At 52.8% G+C, this 16,768-nt stretch overlaps 2 protein-coding genes across 2 annotated transcripts; one reads left to right on the plus strand and one right to left on the minus strand.

The window, feature by feature from the left end:
• The first annotated feature begins 3,282 nt into the window (after window positions 1–3,282).
• borcs6 (BLOC-1 related complex subunit 6) lies at window positions 3,283–6,881 on the plus strand. Its single transcript, XM_066699735.1, has 5 exons — window positions 3,283–3,696; window positions 3,877–4,345; window positions 4,500–4,654; window positions 5,156–5,239; window positions 5,505–6,881. Exons 1-5 carry the CDS (start codon window positions 3,283–3,285, stop codon window positions 5,628–5,630), a joined length of 1,248 nt encoding a protein of 415 aa, XP_066555832.1. The 3' UTR covers window positions 5,631–6,881.
• Window positions 6,882–8,129: 1,248 nt separating this feature from the next.
• Window positions 8,130–12,581, minus strand: LOC136731637 (toll-like receptor 9). The gene has a single exon (XM_066697698.1). It carries the CDS (start codon window positions 12,526–12,528, stop codon window positions 9,487–9,489), a length of 3,042 nt encoding a protein of 1,013 aa, XP_066553795.1. The 5' UTR covers window positions 12,529–12,581; the 3' UTR covers window positions 8,130–9,486.
• Between the last annotated feature and the right edge of the window lie 4,187 nt (window positions 12,582–16,768).

A 16,768-nucleotide genomic window follows, 5' to 3' on the forward strand; every position in this document is an offset into this window, starting at 1 on the left:
TGCTGTGGTTTTTGACTCTGAGGAAGAGAGAGAGGGAGGGGGAGAAAGTGAGAGGGAAGGAGAGAGAGAGAGGAAGGAGGTCAGGAGTGAAATAGGAAGGACACCCGAGAGCCATCATCTTTAGGAAAGAAGAAGGGAGGGAAAAAAAGAGCACGAGTGAGGGATGAGACATGACATAGTAGGGTGATATGTTGGTAAAGGCAGCACCCCCCCACCAAGGGGCGCAGGTTCAGCAGCTCCTGGCAGGTAGTTAGTGGGCACTGTGGCCATGAGTCGCGGGGCTGCTGCGGACTCACTGTTGTCGTGACTGCGTTGGCTGCAGGGTGCGGCCCCGGGCCCAGCCTCCCTCTGACCACACCAAGGGGCTGGAATGACCCGGGGAGCCAGATGTTTGCAGCTGGAGCCCCGCCTGTCAGAGAGACGCATTAATCAGCCCAGGCGGCTGCGGCCGGCCCGGCTGATGCAACAGCGCAGCCTCTGTGGGAGCGCCGGGCTCTTCAAAGGCCTGTCTCTGGGTAAACAGGGTTTCCACACAGCGACACATGTGGTTTCACTGATGTCGTCCTCTCTGGCAGACTGCGCTGCACACACAGCAGTATGGAAAATATCAGAGCAGTATAAATCTATATATGTTTGTTTGTCTGTTGATTATATTTTCCATACTGCCGTGGGCTCAGCCTGCGTTCGAGGGCTGCGGCGCTCTGGTTGGCTTCGGGACTCGTGCCCTCTGCCAGGAGGACAGTGGCATGCATGGGCGGCTGCGAGAGGAGAAAACGCTCTTTCAGTCCGAGAATTACCAACGCACGCAGAGGGGACGCTGACTGACCTCCTGACAGAGACGTCAGCACACAGGCCGTTAACTTCGGTATGAAACGGCACAGTGTCTCTGTGTTCATCAGCGACGGTGTCTTCACCTCCGAAGTGAAAGCACCCTAGACAGACCCGCTCCGTCTCTGACCAAGGACCGGCTGTGACGGCACGTCTCCGGCACAAACACTGCATTGTCTGAGTCTCTGTTTCGGTCAGGGGGATTACTGTATTTTTTTTTCCTTTTTTCTTTATAATAAAAAGCCCATTGAAAATTCAGAACATGTCTCTGTGTTGCCCCCCCCCCCGACCCTGTGAATAATAAACTCAAGTGAATTGAAATGCTAAAGAGTCTCACCCTGAGGTCCTGACTGGGACTTAATGATTTACCACAGTTAATATGAAAGCCCAGAGAGACCAGTCATGTGCTAGTCTGCGCTCTTGCTCCTGAAGAATGACCTCACACAGCACGAATGCGTCTCCCCACCACCCTTCTGATTTCACTCTAACACACATGTGTTTCAAACCCCCATTCTCACACATGAACCCCTGCAGTACCACAGGGGCCTACTGGGGTGCTTATTCCATTTCGCAGCCTATAGATTTACCACTGCAGTATTCACCGGAGTAGGCTGTTAGTAATTAGCAACCACCACAATGAATGAACACATGCCGGTGTCAGCGGGACTGGTGCTGCGGTGCTCCGTCTCTGGGCCGCACGGTTACAGAGAAACCACATCCGCAGTAACCAGTTTCCCAGGAGGGCTTCAGGAATGGCAGATTGAGGTCTAAATTGTTTACAATGCTCTGTATTGAGGGAATATGCTATGGACTTGTTTCTGGCCCACTCATATCTTATTGAAGTACTGTTTTGTAGCAGGAAGGAGTTGTGTCCTCTGACTGTCCCATTGGCCACGCTCCAATTTTCTTCTGCACTTGTCCAGCACTTGTCTATTGTGTGACGGTAGGTGTGTCAGTTACAGTGTTCACCATGAGAGCGATTAGGGATGCTACTGCACATCTGGGTGTCCTGCCACACACGTGGAATCTCTCATCTGTGAGTAGATATATGTATGTATATATATATATATATATATATATATATATAGTATATGTACAACTGGAAATAATTACAGTTAAGACACATTTTAATAGGTCCACTGAAGGAAGCTCTTAAACATCGCACTTCTGTGGAGCCCGGGGCCCAATGCAAGGTTTAATGTTCAGTGAAAAACTCGACCGTGACTCCGTGAAATAGAAACCGTGAAGCACGAAACGATGCCTGGGTTTGGCCGGTTCAAAGACATGGCAGACTCCGTCTCCCCCATGTGGTGAGTTGCTGTGTTTTCTAGTTTGAATGCAGCCCCTGTTCATTTTAATGTCTTCCGGCCTGTGTGCAGGTGTAAGAGGATTTCTAAACGCGAACCTGTACATGCTTTATACATGCCAAGCCCGCAGTATGGAGGATAAAACAGCTCAGAGGCAACGGACTGTTATAAAGAGATGAAAACAGTTCAGCCGCGTTTATAGTTTCGCAAATGCACAGGCGGAACGAAGTGTGCGCGTCGCTGTTTCTGTTCATGCGACCGGGAGGGGATCGTGGTGGGACTCTGCCTCCGGCCAGCGTTCACCCGGGGAGCAGGTGCAGCGGTGAGTCTTGTCGTTTATCCGCACAGCCGCTCGCCGGGGTGCCTTCAGTGCGGCCACACGGCCCCCAGGACGGGCTGTGGAAATCAAACCGCAGACGAGTCTGAACAGAGACGGAGGCCCGCAGGGGAGGCTGCGGCCTCGGACTCGCTTAGGCTTTTGTCAGCCCGCCTGCGCTCCTTCTTTGGGTCTGTAGACGGGCGAACTGCGGCTCAGTTTATTGACAAAACAGTTGCCACCCGTCGTGGGTTAATAATACACAGAGATGGTGCTCTTTCCTTCTTTTCAACATATACTATGTTTATAGTGCATGCGCAAATGACGCCCTGTTTACTAGCAGCTCTCGCTTCCGATATTACAGCAGCTTCGCGGTTCTTGGGACTTGTGTCGGAGGAAGGAAGAGGCGGGTCATTGTTATAAGTGGTATTAAGTCTTTCGGAAGCGGCTGAAAGGGGGCATGTTGGGCAGGCAGACTGCAGCTGTTACAGCAGTACACGGGGGTGTGAGCGGCTGATCCGGTCCGTGCTGTCTGCTGTGCGTGTGCGGCCGGGCATGGCCCTGTCCCGGTGTCCCTGTGAGCGCCGGGCCGCGGCGACGCTGCTCCACTGCAGGCTTCCGGGAGTCCTGTGATTTCTTTCTTTATATATTAGTTATCATTAAGTAAATTCCCCGGCCGGGTGACTCGAGGTTTCCAGGTTCTCGCACACAGGGGTCACATGTTGTTGTGGCTCCCAGAAGAGGAAGTAGGTGCTGCTCAGTGTGTGTCGTGTGTCGTGTGACAGACCTGTCATCATCCCTTCATTTTGTTGTTGTTCAGGAGGTGGAGGGATGAGCCACTCCTCTGTGATTGGCACAGATGTGCGGGAAGCAGCCAACGGGATAGACGCCATGGGGGGCTCCGCTTCCCCCGAGAGCCGCCCGCCCCGCCACCCCAGCGCCGCCGTCCCGCGCCCCCCGCCCTCGAAGCGCCTTGAGGAGGACGGCCGGGCGGCCCCCCACCCGCAGAGCAGGGGGCGGCAGATGGACGCTGGTGGGGGACATATGAACTGCGCCCCCTCGGGACACAGAGCGGGACCCCCCGGGGAAGGCCCCATCCCGGACTCCAGACAGAGGGGCAGCCGGCCGCCCTGGGATGCGGTGGAGCAGGACAGCTCGGGAGAGGATGAGCGCAGCCTGGAGAGGGGCGAGGCGGAGGAGAGGAGGAGGAGGAGGAGGAAGAAGAAGAAGAAGAATTCGCAGACAGTGAAGACACCACTGAGGTGAGTATATTGCCCTGCAGGGTATCTGTTTTGTGAGTCCCACGTATTATTATTGTGGGGGTACCCGCCCAGGTGTAGCCCGCCCCCTGGGCCTGGCATGTTCACTCAACCAGCGTCTGTCTCTGAGACATGTGCAGGTGACCCTGTGTGTTGTTGCCCACAGCTCAGCACCGCCAGCACCCCCACTGAGCAAGAGGCCGAGAAGGGGGGACGCCGGGGCCCCTGTGGCCAGAGCCGGGGGGCCTGCCAGGCTGCCGGGGGCCCCCGAGATGAGGACGAGGGCTCCACCAGCCCCACTCAGAAGAACAGACCGAACCCCTTCAACCACCTGCCCCTCCAGGCCTCCAGCCTGCCCGCCTGCCCCCCCCATGTCATGGCCCAGGTGCACGTGCGCAATGCCCCGGTCGGGGGGGCCGGGCTGCCGCGCCTGCAGGACAGTAAGAGTCTGGACCGCATCAGTCAGGTGTGCGGTGGCCCCCGGGGCCGGGACCGGCAGCCCGAGGGCCGCAGGGCCACCATCTCCAGCGCCCTGGAGCTCGAGGGCACCGTGAGCCACGATGGGGACCTCACGCACTTCGTGGCCAAGGACCTGCAGCAGAAGATCAAGATGAGCTCCTGCCAGAGCCTGGACTGTGAGTGGAGTGTGTGTGTGTGTGTGTGTGTGTTGTATGTATGTATGTATGTATGTATGTGTCAGTGTATGTGTCTGTGTGTTGTGTGTGTGTGTTGTGTGTGTGTGTATCAGTGACTGTGTGTTATTTGATCCTCATGTCCCCCCCCGTGCAGCGGACAGCTCAGTGCGGAGCCGGGGGTCCCAGAGGAAGCCGGCCGATATCCCCCCCATCGACCCGGCCGTGCTGCTGGACTTGCAGAAACACACGCAAGACGTGGCGCACAGCGTGGAGCTGATGACCCGCAGTCTGAATGGCACCATCCAGAACGTGAGTCAAACCCCGGCCTCCTGCACGCCGCCCGGTCAGGGCCAAGGGTGTCGTCTAATTCCGAGAAAGCAAAGTGGAGCAAGTACAGGGTGCCATGGCAGATGCCCTCTGCAGACAGATATTAGATCCATGAGTCACACTGCAGCCATGCCTGATGCACACGTGACTTCTGAGCTTGAATGAATTGGCCTCCGGATACGTCGGACCTCACTCTGCTGCCGGAGAGTCGCCAGCACTGGCGCTGCTCGGCACGTGACCCCGTGGCAACTTTGTTGAGCCGACCCTGAACCAGGCTGTGTATTGTCAGCCCTGCTCCTGACCTGGTCCTGCCAAACTGAGCTGTCATCTCACTCTCACTAGGTTTAAATAAATGATGCATGCATAAATAAAACACATTACAAACAGTGAACAAACTCCTGCTGCTGTGCGTATGCTGGTGCGATGTGTGTACCGTGCCTTTGCCACGGTCGCTCCGCCTCACGCAGGGTCTCCTCTCCGCAGATGACGGCGCTCAGTGTCGGCTACATCCAGACCTACAGGGATTCGGTGGACAGCCTCGGGGAGTCCGTAGACATGAGCATAAAGGTGAGACAGAGGGGCTCTTGGGGGACCCGGGCCGGGCTCAGGAGTGGTGGGGACAGATGTGCTCGTAGTGTGAACTGCACCTCGCCTTGCGGTGCCAGTCGGCTCCCTGTTTGACGGGAGGCACAGTGCCGGCTCTGCTTGGCTCTGAATTGGGCGCCAGACTCCTGTAGCCCCCAATCTGCCTCAGCCTTTGGGTTTGAGCCTGATAATTTATTCTAGGTGATGTCACTGACTCTCCCTCTCCCCCTCTCTCTCTCTCTCTCAGGGAATGTACACCCTGATGGCGCGGTGTGAGGAGCTGGATCGCTCCATGCAGCCCATCCACTCGCTGGCCAAGCAGATCCGCGACATCAAGCGCACGCTGGACTCGCTGGAGTCTCTGTGCAAGTAGAGCAGCCGGGGGGGTGCAAGGTGTCTCCCCAGACCCTGACCTCCGACCCCCGACCACACGCATTTCCTGTCCCACGCCTGGTCCTTGCGCCGCCCTCGTCCCGGACACTCCTCCCTGAACCTCAGCCGGTGGCCTCGACTGGGCTCAACGGGGCGCCACGACCCCGCCACCCCCATTGAGGAGACCGGCCACCCGTCCCCTTTGTGTCCGGACAGACGGGTCCGTCGGGTCAGAGGGGCAGGAACACGCAGGCGACGCACAGACTGGGCTTTGGATCGCAGTGCATTTCTTTTTTTTTTGTTTTTGTTTCAACTAGATTTCCAGATTAAATTATTAAACAGTGTTGTGTACAGAAGTGTAAGGGCCGCGGCGGTGCGTGGGCCCAGAGTGTGGGCTGGTGTGTGGGCCCGGAACGATGGTCGCCCATCTGTGAAGCCTCATCAGGTACATATCCAGGTTCAGAAGTGCAATAGAAGGACACTGGGGGTCTGCGATGGTGGGAAGGTCCCGGGTCGTGGAGTTGTGTGTCTTGGACCCGGTCCCTGTGAGTAACGCTGCGACACGGAGTATTGGAATCTGAACTGAACCTCCTTCATTTGCGTATTGTGACTGTAGCGCGCAGTGCAGTGCCCCCCGCCCCGCTCTGCTCAGCACGCGACTCTCGCCAGCCACTGGGCTTTTCCCTCTTTTCTTTTATTCCGTGCCTGTCTGGGAGCCTCCGTCGTCTGCGGGCCCCTGACTGGAAAGGAGGTGTTGTCTGCAGGCTGGTGTGTCTCCTGTCCCCCCAAACCCCCCCCCCCGTTCCCTCTCCCCTGTGCCGTGTTCTCGCCCCCCCGCCCGCCTGCCAGCCTGCCCTCCACTCCCGCGGATGTGTGCTTTGCTCTAATAACCCCTGCCTGGGTGTCGTGCGTTTGGCTGCTAAATGACTGACTCCAGGGCCCCAGTGGCTGCTGTCCTGTGTGCTTTTGTGTGTGCGTGTGGAGGGGAGGGCGGCGGGGTTGGCTGCAGACCGTGTGAAGACTGCCCCCCCCCACACCGAGACCGACCCACAGATGGAAGCACGGACTGAATGGGGGGCCCTGTTCTCACGGGGGTGGTGGGACTAACAGCACTTAACCGTTCCTGTGTAATCATGTCCAGCTCTGTAAATAAGTATGATACGATCTTCAGTTCTCCTTGGGTTTTAATTACCGTTCGTCCTAATTGTATATTTTAAAATACACAATAAATTTACAAAAACTGAAAAGCAAACGTTGTCTGTGTCTTTATTGGAAGGAGGCAGTTTACACGGCAGGGTGTAGGGCAGTGGGGCGAGTCTGCACTCACAGTGTACACGACAGTGGCAACTTCAGTGTCGTGTCAAAGTTGCACACGTAGTAAGAATCGCAGTTCCTTGATAACCGCGCACTCCTCGCATCAGTGCAGCTCTGTTCCTGAACGCGCCTCTTGCAGGTTATTTTTCTCTCCGGACGCAGATGTTCCCTGATCGCTTCCTCTTTTCACTTGTCCTTCTCGCTTGAGTGCAGCCTCTATCTGCCCTGAGGCATAGACGACAGTGAAGACCCCGACAACACAGTCAAAACTGCATGTGTGTGTCTTTCTCTGGGTTTAAACACAACACACAATATTGCAGTGCTATTTTAAAAACATTGATTATTATTTAGTTCTTTTCAAGTCCCTTTCCATAATGGCTGATCATGCTCAGCTTCTTGGACGCCTCCCTGCCCTTGTGTCTGTTGTGTTGTGTCGTTTGGCAGTTTGGGTCAGGGGGGACGGTGTGTGTCCTTCAGGCGGTCGTTTACTCCTGAAAAGCATCTTGTTTATTAGACAGTGTTAAGGTCTTTCCCCTGATTGAGCTCCGCTTCACGCGCCAGCACCGCGCTCGCGTTTCGCAGGTGGGAAAAGCCCGGCTTGGACTGCGGCCCACTCTCATGTGGCGGCACCTGCTCCGTGCATCTCTGTGCCAGGGCGGCGGGTCGGATGCGGAGCCCCTCACAGCCGCTGCCTGCCGGCACCGAGTGACGGATCGGAGCCGTGGGGCCCTGGAGACGGCCTGGCCCCTGTCCGCGTGTCTCTGCGTTTCACCCAGACTGGGGGTTTTCTCTCTCACCTGCTCTCTGAAGCGTCACAGCTCCTCGCTCTTGGCACAACTTCTGCTTTGTTTCTCGTGAGGGCTTGTGTGTGAATTAATGAATGTGTCTTGTGTGTGAATGAGTGAGTGATTATAACCTTTTTTTTATATCAGCAAAGTGCTTCACAAACAAGTAAACAATACAATAAAACAATCATGCCATGTACAAGGAAACACTGTCCTACACTATAAGCCACACAGAGAATATCATTGTAACATGAGTCAAAAGAATGCGTGTGTGAGCGTGCGTGCATGTGTGAGTTTGTAGGAGAGCTGTTCTTTACATATAAAACGAGGTGATTGAAGACAAGGTAACATAAAGTAGAGCTGAGCACAGGTCAACCACAGAAAAAATACTGTTACTGGTGTAGTCAGTCACCTTTTTATTTAGACATAAACACGCAGTGAGGCCCGGGTGCCGTGAGTGGACGTGGTACCGAGTGGACCGTCCCTCTCGGCCGCTGTGTGGAAGGCAGCTGTGTGCGGCGGCAGCAGGACAGGAGGCGTTTGTTCTTGCAAGGATGGCCGTCAGCAGGAGCTCCTGTCACAGCGCTGGGTTGCGGTGCTGAAGGTGGGGGGAGCGGCTGCGATTCACAATCTGGCTGGAAATACGGTTCCGTTCCACCGACACGGGGACTTCCTCTAAATGCTTTCTTCATCTCGAATATCTACTGCGGCTGGACTAAAAGTTCTTCACATGACACTTGCCAGTATTTCAGTAAAACAGAGTAAACGTACGGTCAATAATTAATATTTTTGGGGGTTTCATCGCTTTTCATGACCCCATAACTGTACTATCTCTACAGTTAAGCTGATTTTTGAAGGTCCTATACACGTTAGTACTTTTATCACAATGCCAAAATGACAGGGAGACTTATCTTTTAGGTACAATGTAAAACAAAACATAAAAGTACACTTTGTTCAATATCTCAAAGGCACAATTGAAACCTAATCATACTTCACAGTCTTTTATCTGTATTTGTTTAAAGCTTTAAATAAACTGCCTGCTACTCTATCTTTAGAAATCACACCATCAATTATCTGAATCATGAGTTCAATACACTATGCATTACAGGTGCACAGCAGAAGTTGCTGAAATCCAACTTTGAACAAATATTAAAAGCAGTTACTAATTGTATAATAAATTAACTTAATTGCATTAATAAAAAAAAAGTTTTTACAGTGTTTAGGTCATAGGAGTGAACAATTTTACAGGGTAAACTAATCAGCAAGGTTAAGGTGCAGTCAGTGATCTTTAGAATGATCACATAATCATAAATCGGTGTTACTTTCACTTATGTCAGACAGACACTCATCTAATTAAGAACATAAGAACATAACATAAAAATATAATGTACAATGCACTAGTTAGAGCTCATCTGGATACTGTGGACAGTTCTGGGCTCCACACTTCAAGAAAGATATCGCTGCTCTAGAGGCAGTTCAGAGGAGAGCAACCAGACTTATTCCAGGTCTGAAGGGAAAGTCCTACTGAGAGACTGAGGACCTGAACCTTTTCACCTGGAACAGAGGAGACTACGTGGGGACTTGATCCAAGTCTTCAAAATCATGAAAGGCATCGACCACATGTGGGAGTGTGTCCAGATAGCAGAACCTCTAGTAGACCTCTTCACCTGCAGAGCTCACTGCTTTCCCTCTATCCCTGAAATGGAAGGGGAACTGGGCCAGACACGGCCAGCGCTGGGACGGTTGGACCCCATGGCCTCATGAGCCTTCGAAGCCGAGGCTAAACTTGCGGTCGTAGCTGCTCCAGATGTCCTTGCGCAGGATGCAGCGCAGGCGGTGCCAGAAGTAGCCCTGGGCGTGGGGGTTGTTGGGCCACAGCAGCACCGTCTCGCGGCACAGCAGCCTCCGCAGCTTCAGGAAGCGGGAGCCACGCGGTGTCCTGCCCAGCAGCACAAACACCGCTACGTCCTCGCTGTCGTCTAGGAGCCTCTGCTGGGTCATGAAGAAGGCCTCCCTCAAGACGCCGCTGGCCGACTGGTCCCCGGACAGGATGAACACGGTCTTCTTGCTGTTGTGCACGGCATCGTACAGGTTCTCGATGGCTGACTGCCCGGGGATCCAGTCTCTCTCCTCCAGGCACAGCTTGAAGCTCTGCAGGCCACCCTCCTCCAGCTGCACCCGCAGCTCGTTATAGACCCAGTCAGACACGCTCTCCTGCTCCTTGTCGAACACCACGAAGGCGTCATACTCCTTGCTCGCACCGCACCGGTAGAGGGAGCCCCAGGACTGGGCCACCCACACGTAGAAGGTGTACCACACATCCCAGCCCAGGAGCTGCTTCAGTAAGGGCAACAACGTGAACAGGACAATCAGGAGGGATGAGAAGAGGAAGAAGAGTAGGCTGAGTGTGCCTTGGCAGAGTTTGGCATCCTTGCTGAAGATGCTCTTGCCCCTGAGCTCCTCCGGGGAGCCGCAGGTCACCTGGTTGGTCAGGGCAGGGATGGAGAAGTTGAACTTGCTGACAAATGTGTATAAGGTGGAGTCGCAGCTGCAGCTCAGGGAGTTCCTGCGGATGTCCAGCACTTCCAGCCGGGTGAGCAGGCAGTCTGTGAAGTCGACCTCCCGCATCTCGTTGTCGCTCAGGAGCAGTTTGGAGAGCTGGGTGGCATTTTTGAAGAAGTCCCTGTCAATCCTGTTGATCTTGTTGAAGCTCACGTTAAGGCTCTGGATGCTGGCATGTGGGGGAAAGTAAAGGCCTGGCAGAGTGCTTCTGGAGAGGACAGAGAAGAGGTTGGAACTCAGGTCCAGGCGCTCCAGAGCAGGTAGAGCACTCAGCGCCTCCCACGGGAAGGTGGTGAGCTTGTTGTTCTGCAGGGACAGATTCCTCACAGTGGGTGGTAGGTTGAGTAGGACCTCAGGTGGGATGTGGGTCAGCTGATTCATAGACAGGTCCAGTTCGATTAAGCTGGTAAGATTCTGAAAGAACCTGCTGTAGAGTTCCTTGTCCCACATTATGTCCAAGCGGTTCTTCCTGAAAATCAGCACCTCCAGCGAGGTGCTCTGCAGTGCTGTGGTGATGCGGTCCTTGATCGAGTTGAAGCCCAGGTTTAGAATCTTGAGGGAGGGGAGTCCGGCGATGAAGGTCAGCTTGTGCCCCATCCCATTCATCTCAAAGTGGTAGTTGTTGTGGCTGAGGTCCAGCACCTCCAGCTGCTGCAGCTCGGAGAAGGCCTCCTTAAAGTACAAGTTGATCCTGTTGTAGGAGAGGTCCAGCACCCTCAGGCTCCTCAGGCTGGTGAACTCATGTCCGGTGAAGGACTGGCTGATGCTGTTGTAGGACAGAATCAGACACTCGATGTGCTCCAGTCCCTCGAAGAGCTCCTTCTTAATAAAAACCAGGTTGTTCCTCCGGAGGTTCAGAGTGTTGTTGGACCTGCAACTCTGCATCAAATGGATAGGTGATGTAATTCCTGGGGGGTCACTGTGTCCTGCATCCTGCAGAGCAGATGAGGAGGCCCGAAGGGTGTTCTGTGGGCTGCCGAAGTGGTGAGGTGCATTTCCTCGATGATCCCGGAGGACTGGGAAGGTGATTTCATTCTCCGCCAGCCCCAGGTACTTGAGCAAGGAGATGTTGTGGAAGGTCTGCAGTTTGACTTTGTTTATGAAGTTCAGTCGCAGCTCCAACCTCTCCAGGTTGGGGAGGCTGCTCAGGGGCTTGATGGAGGCAGCGTCCACGGTTCGAAAGAAGCAGCCGGAGATGATCAGGCTGACCAGCTGTCTCAAGTGCCTGAAGTCTTCGGTGAGAGCCAGCCTCTGGAATATGGTTAAATTCCTGTAGTTGTAGGAAAGGTCAAGCTTCTTGAGCTGGGGGAAGAAGCGAAAGGCCGGGCTCCCCAGGGTCAGGTTGGTCTTGTTGTGGGACGCCTTGTTCAAGGAGTTGTCCCTCAGGTACAGGACCTCCAGGCTTTTTAGAGGAGCAAAGACAGACTCGTTCAGGGCGGTGAGGGAGTTATCGGAGAGGTCCAGCCACTGCAAAGAGCACAGATTGGAGAAGCAGTTTTGGGCCAGGAGCAGCGATGTCCTGGAACACGTGACACAGGGGTCGGAGGCGTGTTCGCACCTTCGGCAGTTGCTGCTCAGGTCCAGCTTGGTGAGGTTGGGCAGCTGGGCGAAGTCCCCTGGGGAGATGGCCTCGATGTGGTTGTATGGGAGAGCGAGCTTCCTCATGGTGGGTGGCAGATGTTTGGGTACCGCGGTCAGGTTGTTGTTCCCCAGGGACAGGAACCTCAGCTGCTGCATGCCGGTGAAGAAGAGGGGGTGCGTCGCCTGGCTCCGGCCACACGGGTTCTTGTAGTAGCAGTTATTGTCCATGTGCAGGCGCTGCAGCTGGGCCAGGGGAGGGCCGGGCGGGGGCTCAGAGAACAGGAGGCTGTTGCTGCTGAGGTACAGGTGCTGCAGCGACCCGGGGAGTTCGGGGATGCCTGCCAGCCCATTGCCCCGCAGGTCGAGGTAGCGGAGCTCCTGCAGAGAGATCAGCGCCCCCTTGTCGATCTCCAGCCGGCAGGGGGCCTGGGCGCTGCGGGGCGGCGGCGGGCAGTTCCAGCTCAGGTTGAGGCTCCGCAGGTGGGGGAAGGAGAGGAAGGAGCTGCCGGAGACGCGGGCGATGCGGTTCTCGGACAGCAGCAGAGTCTGTACCTGCTCGGTGGGGGAGCTGAACTGGGGCACACTGGTCAGGTCGTGGGCCGTGCAGTCCACCTCCTTGTGCTGCAGGCTGCTGCAGGGCAGGTAGGAAGGGTACATGGTCCAGCCAGCGTGGAGGAAGGAGAGCAGGAGGACCAGGAGTCTGAGGGGCCCTGGAGAAGTCTGTGGAAAAAATGTTCAGGGTCCATTATTATTATTATACACTCACCTAAAGGATTATTAGGAACACCATACTAATACTGTGTTTGACCCCCTTTCGCCTTCAGAACTGCCTTAATTCTACGTGGCATTGATTCAACAAGGTGCTGAAAGCATTCTTTAGAAATGTTGGCCCATATTGATAGGATAGCATCTTGCAGTTGATGGAGATTTGTGGGATGCACATCCAGGGCACGAAGCTCCCGTTCCACCACATCCCAAAGATGCTCTATTGGGTTGAGATCTGGTGACTGTGGGGGCCAGTTTAGTACAGTGAACTCATTGTCATGTTCAAGAAACCAATTTGAAATGATTCGACCTTTGTGACATGGTGCATTATCCTGCTGGAAGTAGCCATCAGAGGATGGGTACATGGTGGTCATAAAGGGATGGACATGGTCAGAAACAATGCTCAGGTAGGCCGTGGCATTTAAACGATGCTCAATTGGCACGAAGGGGCCTAAAGTGTGCCAAGAAAACATCCCCCACACCATTACACCACCACCACCAGCCTGCACAGTGGTAACAAGGCATGATGGATCCATGTTCTCATTCTGTTTACGCCAAATTCTGACTCTACCATCTGAATGTCTCAACAGAAATCGAGACTCATCAGACCAGGCAACATTTTTCCAGTCTTCAACTGTCCAATTTTGGTGAGCTTGTGCAAATTGTAGCCTCTTTTTCCTATTTGTAGTGGAGATGAGTGGTACCCGGTGGGGTCTTCTGCTGTTGTAGCCCATCCGCCTCAAGGTTGTACGTGTTGTGGCTTCACAAATGCTTTGCTGCATACCTCGGTTGTAACGAGTGGTTATTTCAGTCAAAGTTGCTCTTCAGCTTGAATCAGTCGGCCCATTCTCCTCTGACCTCTAGCATCAACAAGGCATTTTCGCCCACAGGACTGCCGCATACTGGATGTTTTTCCCTTTTCACACCATTCTTTGTAAACCCTAGAAATGGTTGTGCGTGAAAATCCCAGTAACTGAGCAGATTGTGAAATACTCAGACCGGCCCGTCTGGCACCAACAACCATGCCACGCTCAAAATTGCTTAAATCACCTTTCTTTCCCATTCAGACATTCAGTTTGGAGTTCAGGAGATTGTCTTGACCAGGACCACACCCCTAAATGCATCGAAGCAACTGCCATGTGATTGGTTGGTTAGATAATTGCATTAATGAGAAATTGAACAGGTGTTCCTAATAATCCTTTAGGTGAGTGTATATAAACAATTCTATATTTACACTATTATATCATACAATGTGGGCATCTGTGTGACGATACACAGAGAAATGCAGTGAATAAAGGTGTGAATTGTCCAGAAGTGGGAGTGACCGGGGTTCATGCAGCAGAAGCAGCAGTTGATCCAGACATCCCTGTTCTGACCGGCCCGGCTTCAGTCTCCCGGCTCCCGGCTGGATCAACAGTCTAACAGTCTGTCCTCCAGTTCTTCACACAGGTGCAGTTTAGGCATGAACGCAGTCTAGGGAGACTGACAATCACGTGTTTTGCCTGCAATATATTTACAGTGGCAGGGGTGCCGTAAAGCTGCCTTTTATTTACTGTGACTGACTGTCTGTATGTCTGTCTGTTTGTCTCTATCTCTCTCTCTCTCTCTATCTGTCTTTATCTATCGGTCTGTCTGTGTCTCTAACTATCTGTGTGTGTGTGTGTGTGTGTGTCTGTCTCTGTCTGTCTGTCTCTATCAATCTATATATCTGTGTGTGCTGTGTGCCGTGTACTGTGTGTGTGCGGTGCCCGTGCTGGTGTCGGGTGGTAGTCGGTACGCACCATGCTTGCAAGGGCAGTCGGCCTGTAGGTCCCGGTGCGGTGCGGCGGTCAGATGTGCTGTGAGCTCAGGAGGGTGCGTGCAGCTGCTCTCTCACTTCCTGCATGTGTGAAGCTTCTGAAGTGTCACAGGGGCTCAACCCGTATTTAAATCACTGTGGAGGAGGAGGGGGGAAGGAGTAAGTGTGTGTGTGTGTATGTGTGTGTATGTCAGGGGGTTGTTTCTATTGCATAACCATCCTGAGCAGAAATTGACTATTTCTGTAGTGGTTTATAAATAAACAGGTTGGGTGTAGTGCAGAAGCTGGAAATGAGGCTGTGCAGATGGTTCCAGTAGATGGGCATTCACTCCGTGCAGCTCAGGAAAATGGCAGCAGGTGTGAGTGTGCGTGCGTGTGTGTGTGTGTGGCAGCAGAGGTGCCAGGACTGCATGTTGAGCAGGAGCGCTTCCTAGGTCACTGTTGCCCCCTGGGAAGGAGAGAGGGACGCCCGGGTACCGATGAGGCTCAGGGCTTCGGGAAGCAGCAACCAGAATAATAATATTAAGAAGAAGTCAGGGCACCTCAAAGTGCTTTATATGCAGAATACAAATATGATAATAATAATAATAATGATGGATACGTGATTTGAAATGAATAATAAAGAAATATGAAAATAAATAAACTACTTACCAATTACTTATTAATAAGAAGAAGGAAGCCAAAGCAAACAGGTTAATCATGCTATTAGTTAAATGAGGCCAAGCTGTAAAAATATCATGCAGAGTGTGTGTGTGTGTAAGAGAGAAAGACAGTGTGTATGGGTTTATTTTTAACACCCCCCCTCATATCTCTCATAATGCACGGCTGGGGGTCAGCTGGGAGGAGAGTCTTAACATTGAGCCAGAGAACACTAAGTGCAGAGCATCGGTCCGCAAGGGACTCCACTTTCCTGTGTGCCGCTCCCCCCTCTGCAGAATCCATTTGCATTCCTGCTTTTAGGGGTCATGTCATGTCACGTGACCATGTGCGTGCCGTGTGTGTGTGTGTGTGTGTGTGTGTGTGTGTGCCTCAACACACCAGCACTTTTTGTGAGTATAAAATACTGTTTTATTGGTAAAAGTATTTTACATTACAATAAAAGACATTCAATCAAATTTTAATACTTGTGATTAAATTTTTTTTTAATCAATTCTTAAAATCACTTAAATTTTTTAAAATCTTTGTGATTAATATAACAAATAAACTCAAATAAACATGTGCTTAAACAAAACAACAAAACAAACGTGATTAAAGCAAAAATGCTACCAACGAAAGAGTCAAATACATTGAAAATAACTGAAAATGCACTGGACAAAATAAAGAAACAATTAAACAGGTAAAAATAAAAAACAAACCAAAATGGTCCAATGCATTTAAAATTAAATCCAAAACGGTCAATGTATTTGACAAAAAAATAGAACAAAACTAAACCAAAAAAAAACCCAAACAACTAGTGTTTTAAAAACAACTAAATCTTTAAAAAGAGTTAAAATTCATTTTTAAAAGTAATTTTAAAAGGCAATCATTCATAAAAGGATTAAAAGATCTTGGACTCGGGCTCCAGCAGGGGGAAATGACCGTCCCCGGAGGTGGGTCCCATCATGGGATCCTGAGCTCCCCCAGATCTTGTATCTGCCAGTTCTTAAAGGCTTCCTCCTTGCCCCTCTGATGGACCTCCAGATTGACATTGTGAGTATAAAAGATACTCCGGCCAGGTCTGCAAGTGCCTAAGCCTTTGGCCAGTGTGGGGGGGTGGGAGGTATGTTGGGGAGGGGGTTCTTGACACAGAGGGCATTGTATTGTGGTTGGCGGTCGACAGGTGGTGGCTGGGCATCTCTGGGCGCAGGGCTGCCACTGGGTGCTGGAGGGCAGCCCTTGGGGAGTGGAGCAGGGTGGCAGTGGCAGTGGGGGACAGGGAGAGTGACGAAGGACCAGCCGTGCTCTGTCTCCCAGCCGGCCCCGCCATCCCCAGCTTGTCTCTGCTTCCGAGCAGCTGCAGCGAGTTGCCCACGGCCGGCACTGCCCAGCCTGGCAGAGGGCACAGCGCCAGGGCTGCCAGTCACCATGGGCAGCCGTTCTTGTTGGTAATAGGAACGGCTGTGTCATCGTCAGGGAGACCTTCTGTCATGAAGTCACCAGCCCCCCTCGGTTAGTGTGTCTGCCTGACAACACACATGGGAGCGGCTGCAGGCTGGAGCTGGCGTGCTCTGTTTTGTACTCTGTGATTTGTCCACCTTTTCTTTACGTCAGGGCTCTCTTCCTCTTCTAATATCCTCATCTTATAATGATAATAAAACTACTCACAAGAGTGCCGTTGCAGGTTGTGAGTGTTCT

The sequence above is a fragment of the Amia ocellicauda genome, chromosome 3 (assembly GCF_036373705.1).
Source record: "Amia ocellicauda isolate fAmiCal2 chromosome 3, fAmiCal2.hap1, whole genome shotgun sequence".
NCBI classification, from domain to species: Eukaryota; Metazoa; Chordata; class Actinopteri; order Amiiformes; family Amiidae; genus Amia; species Amia ocellicauda.

Bases quoted from the DNA above. Each gene is read 5' to 3' on its own strand.
- borcs6 (XM_066699735.1), top strand. From the start codon at position 3,283: ATGAGCCACTCCTCTGTGATTGGCACAGATGTGCGGGAAGCAGCCAAC. The intron at 3,697-3,876 runs GTGAAGACACCA...TGTTGCCCACAG, and splicing joins AGAAGAAGAATTCGCAGACA to CTCAGCACCGCCAGCACCCC. The intron at 4,655-5,155 runs GTGAGTCAAACC...TCCTCTCCGCAG, and splicing joins TGAATGGCACCATCCAGAAC to ATGACGGCGCTCAGTGTCGG.
- LOC136731637 (XM_066697698.1), bottom strand. From the start codon at position 12,528: ATGTACCCTTCCTACCTGCCCTGCAGCAGCCTGCAGCACAAGGAGGTG.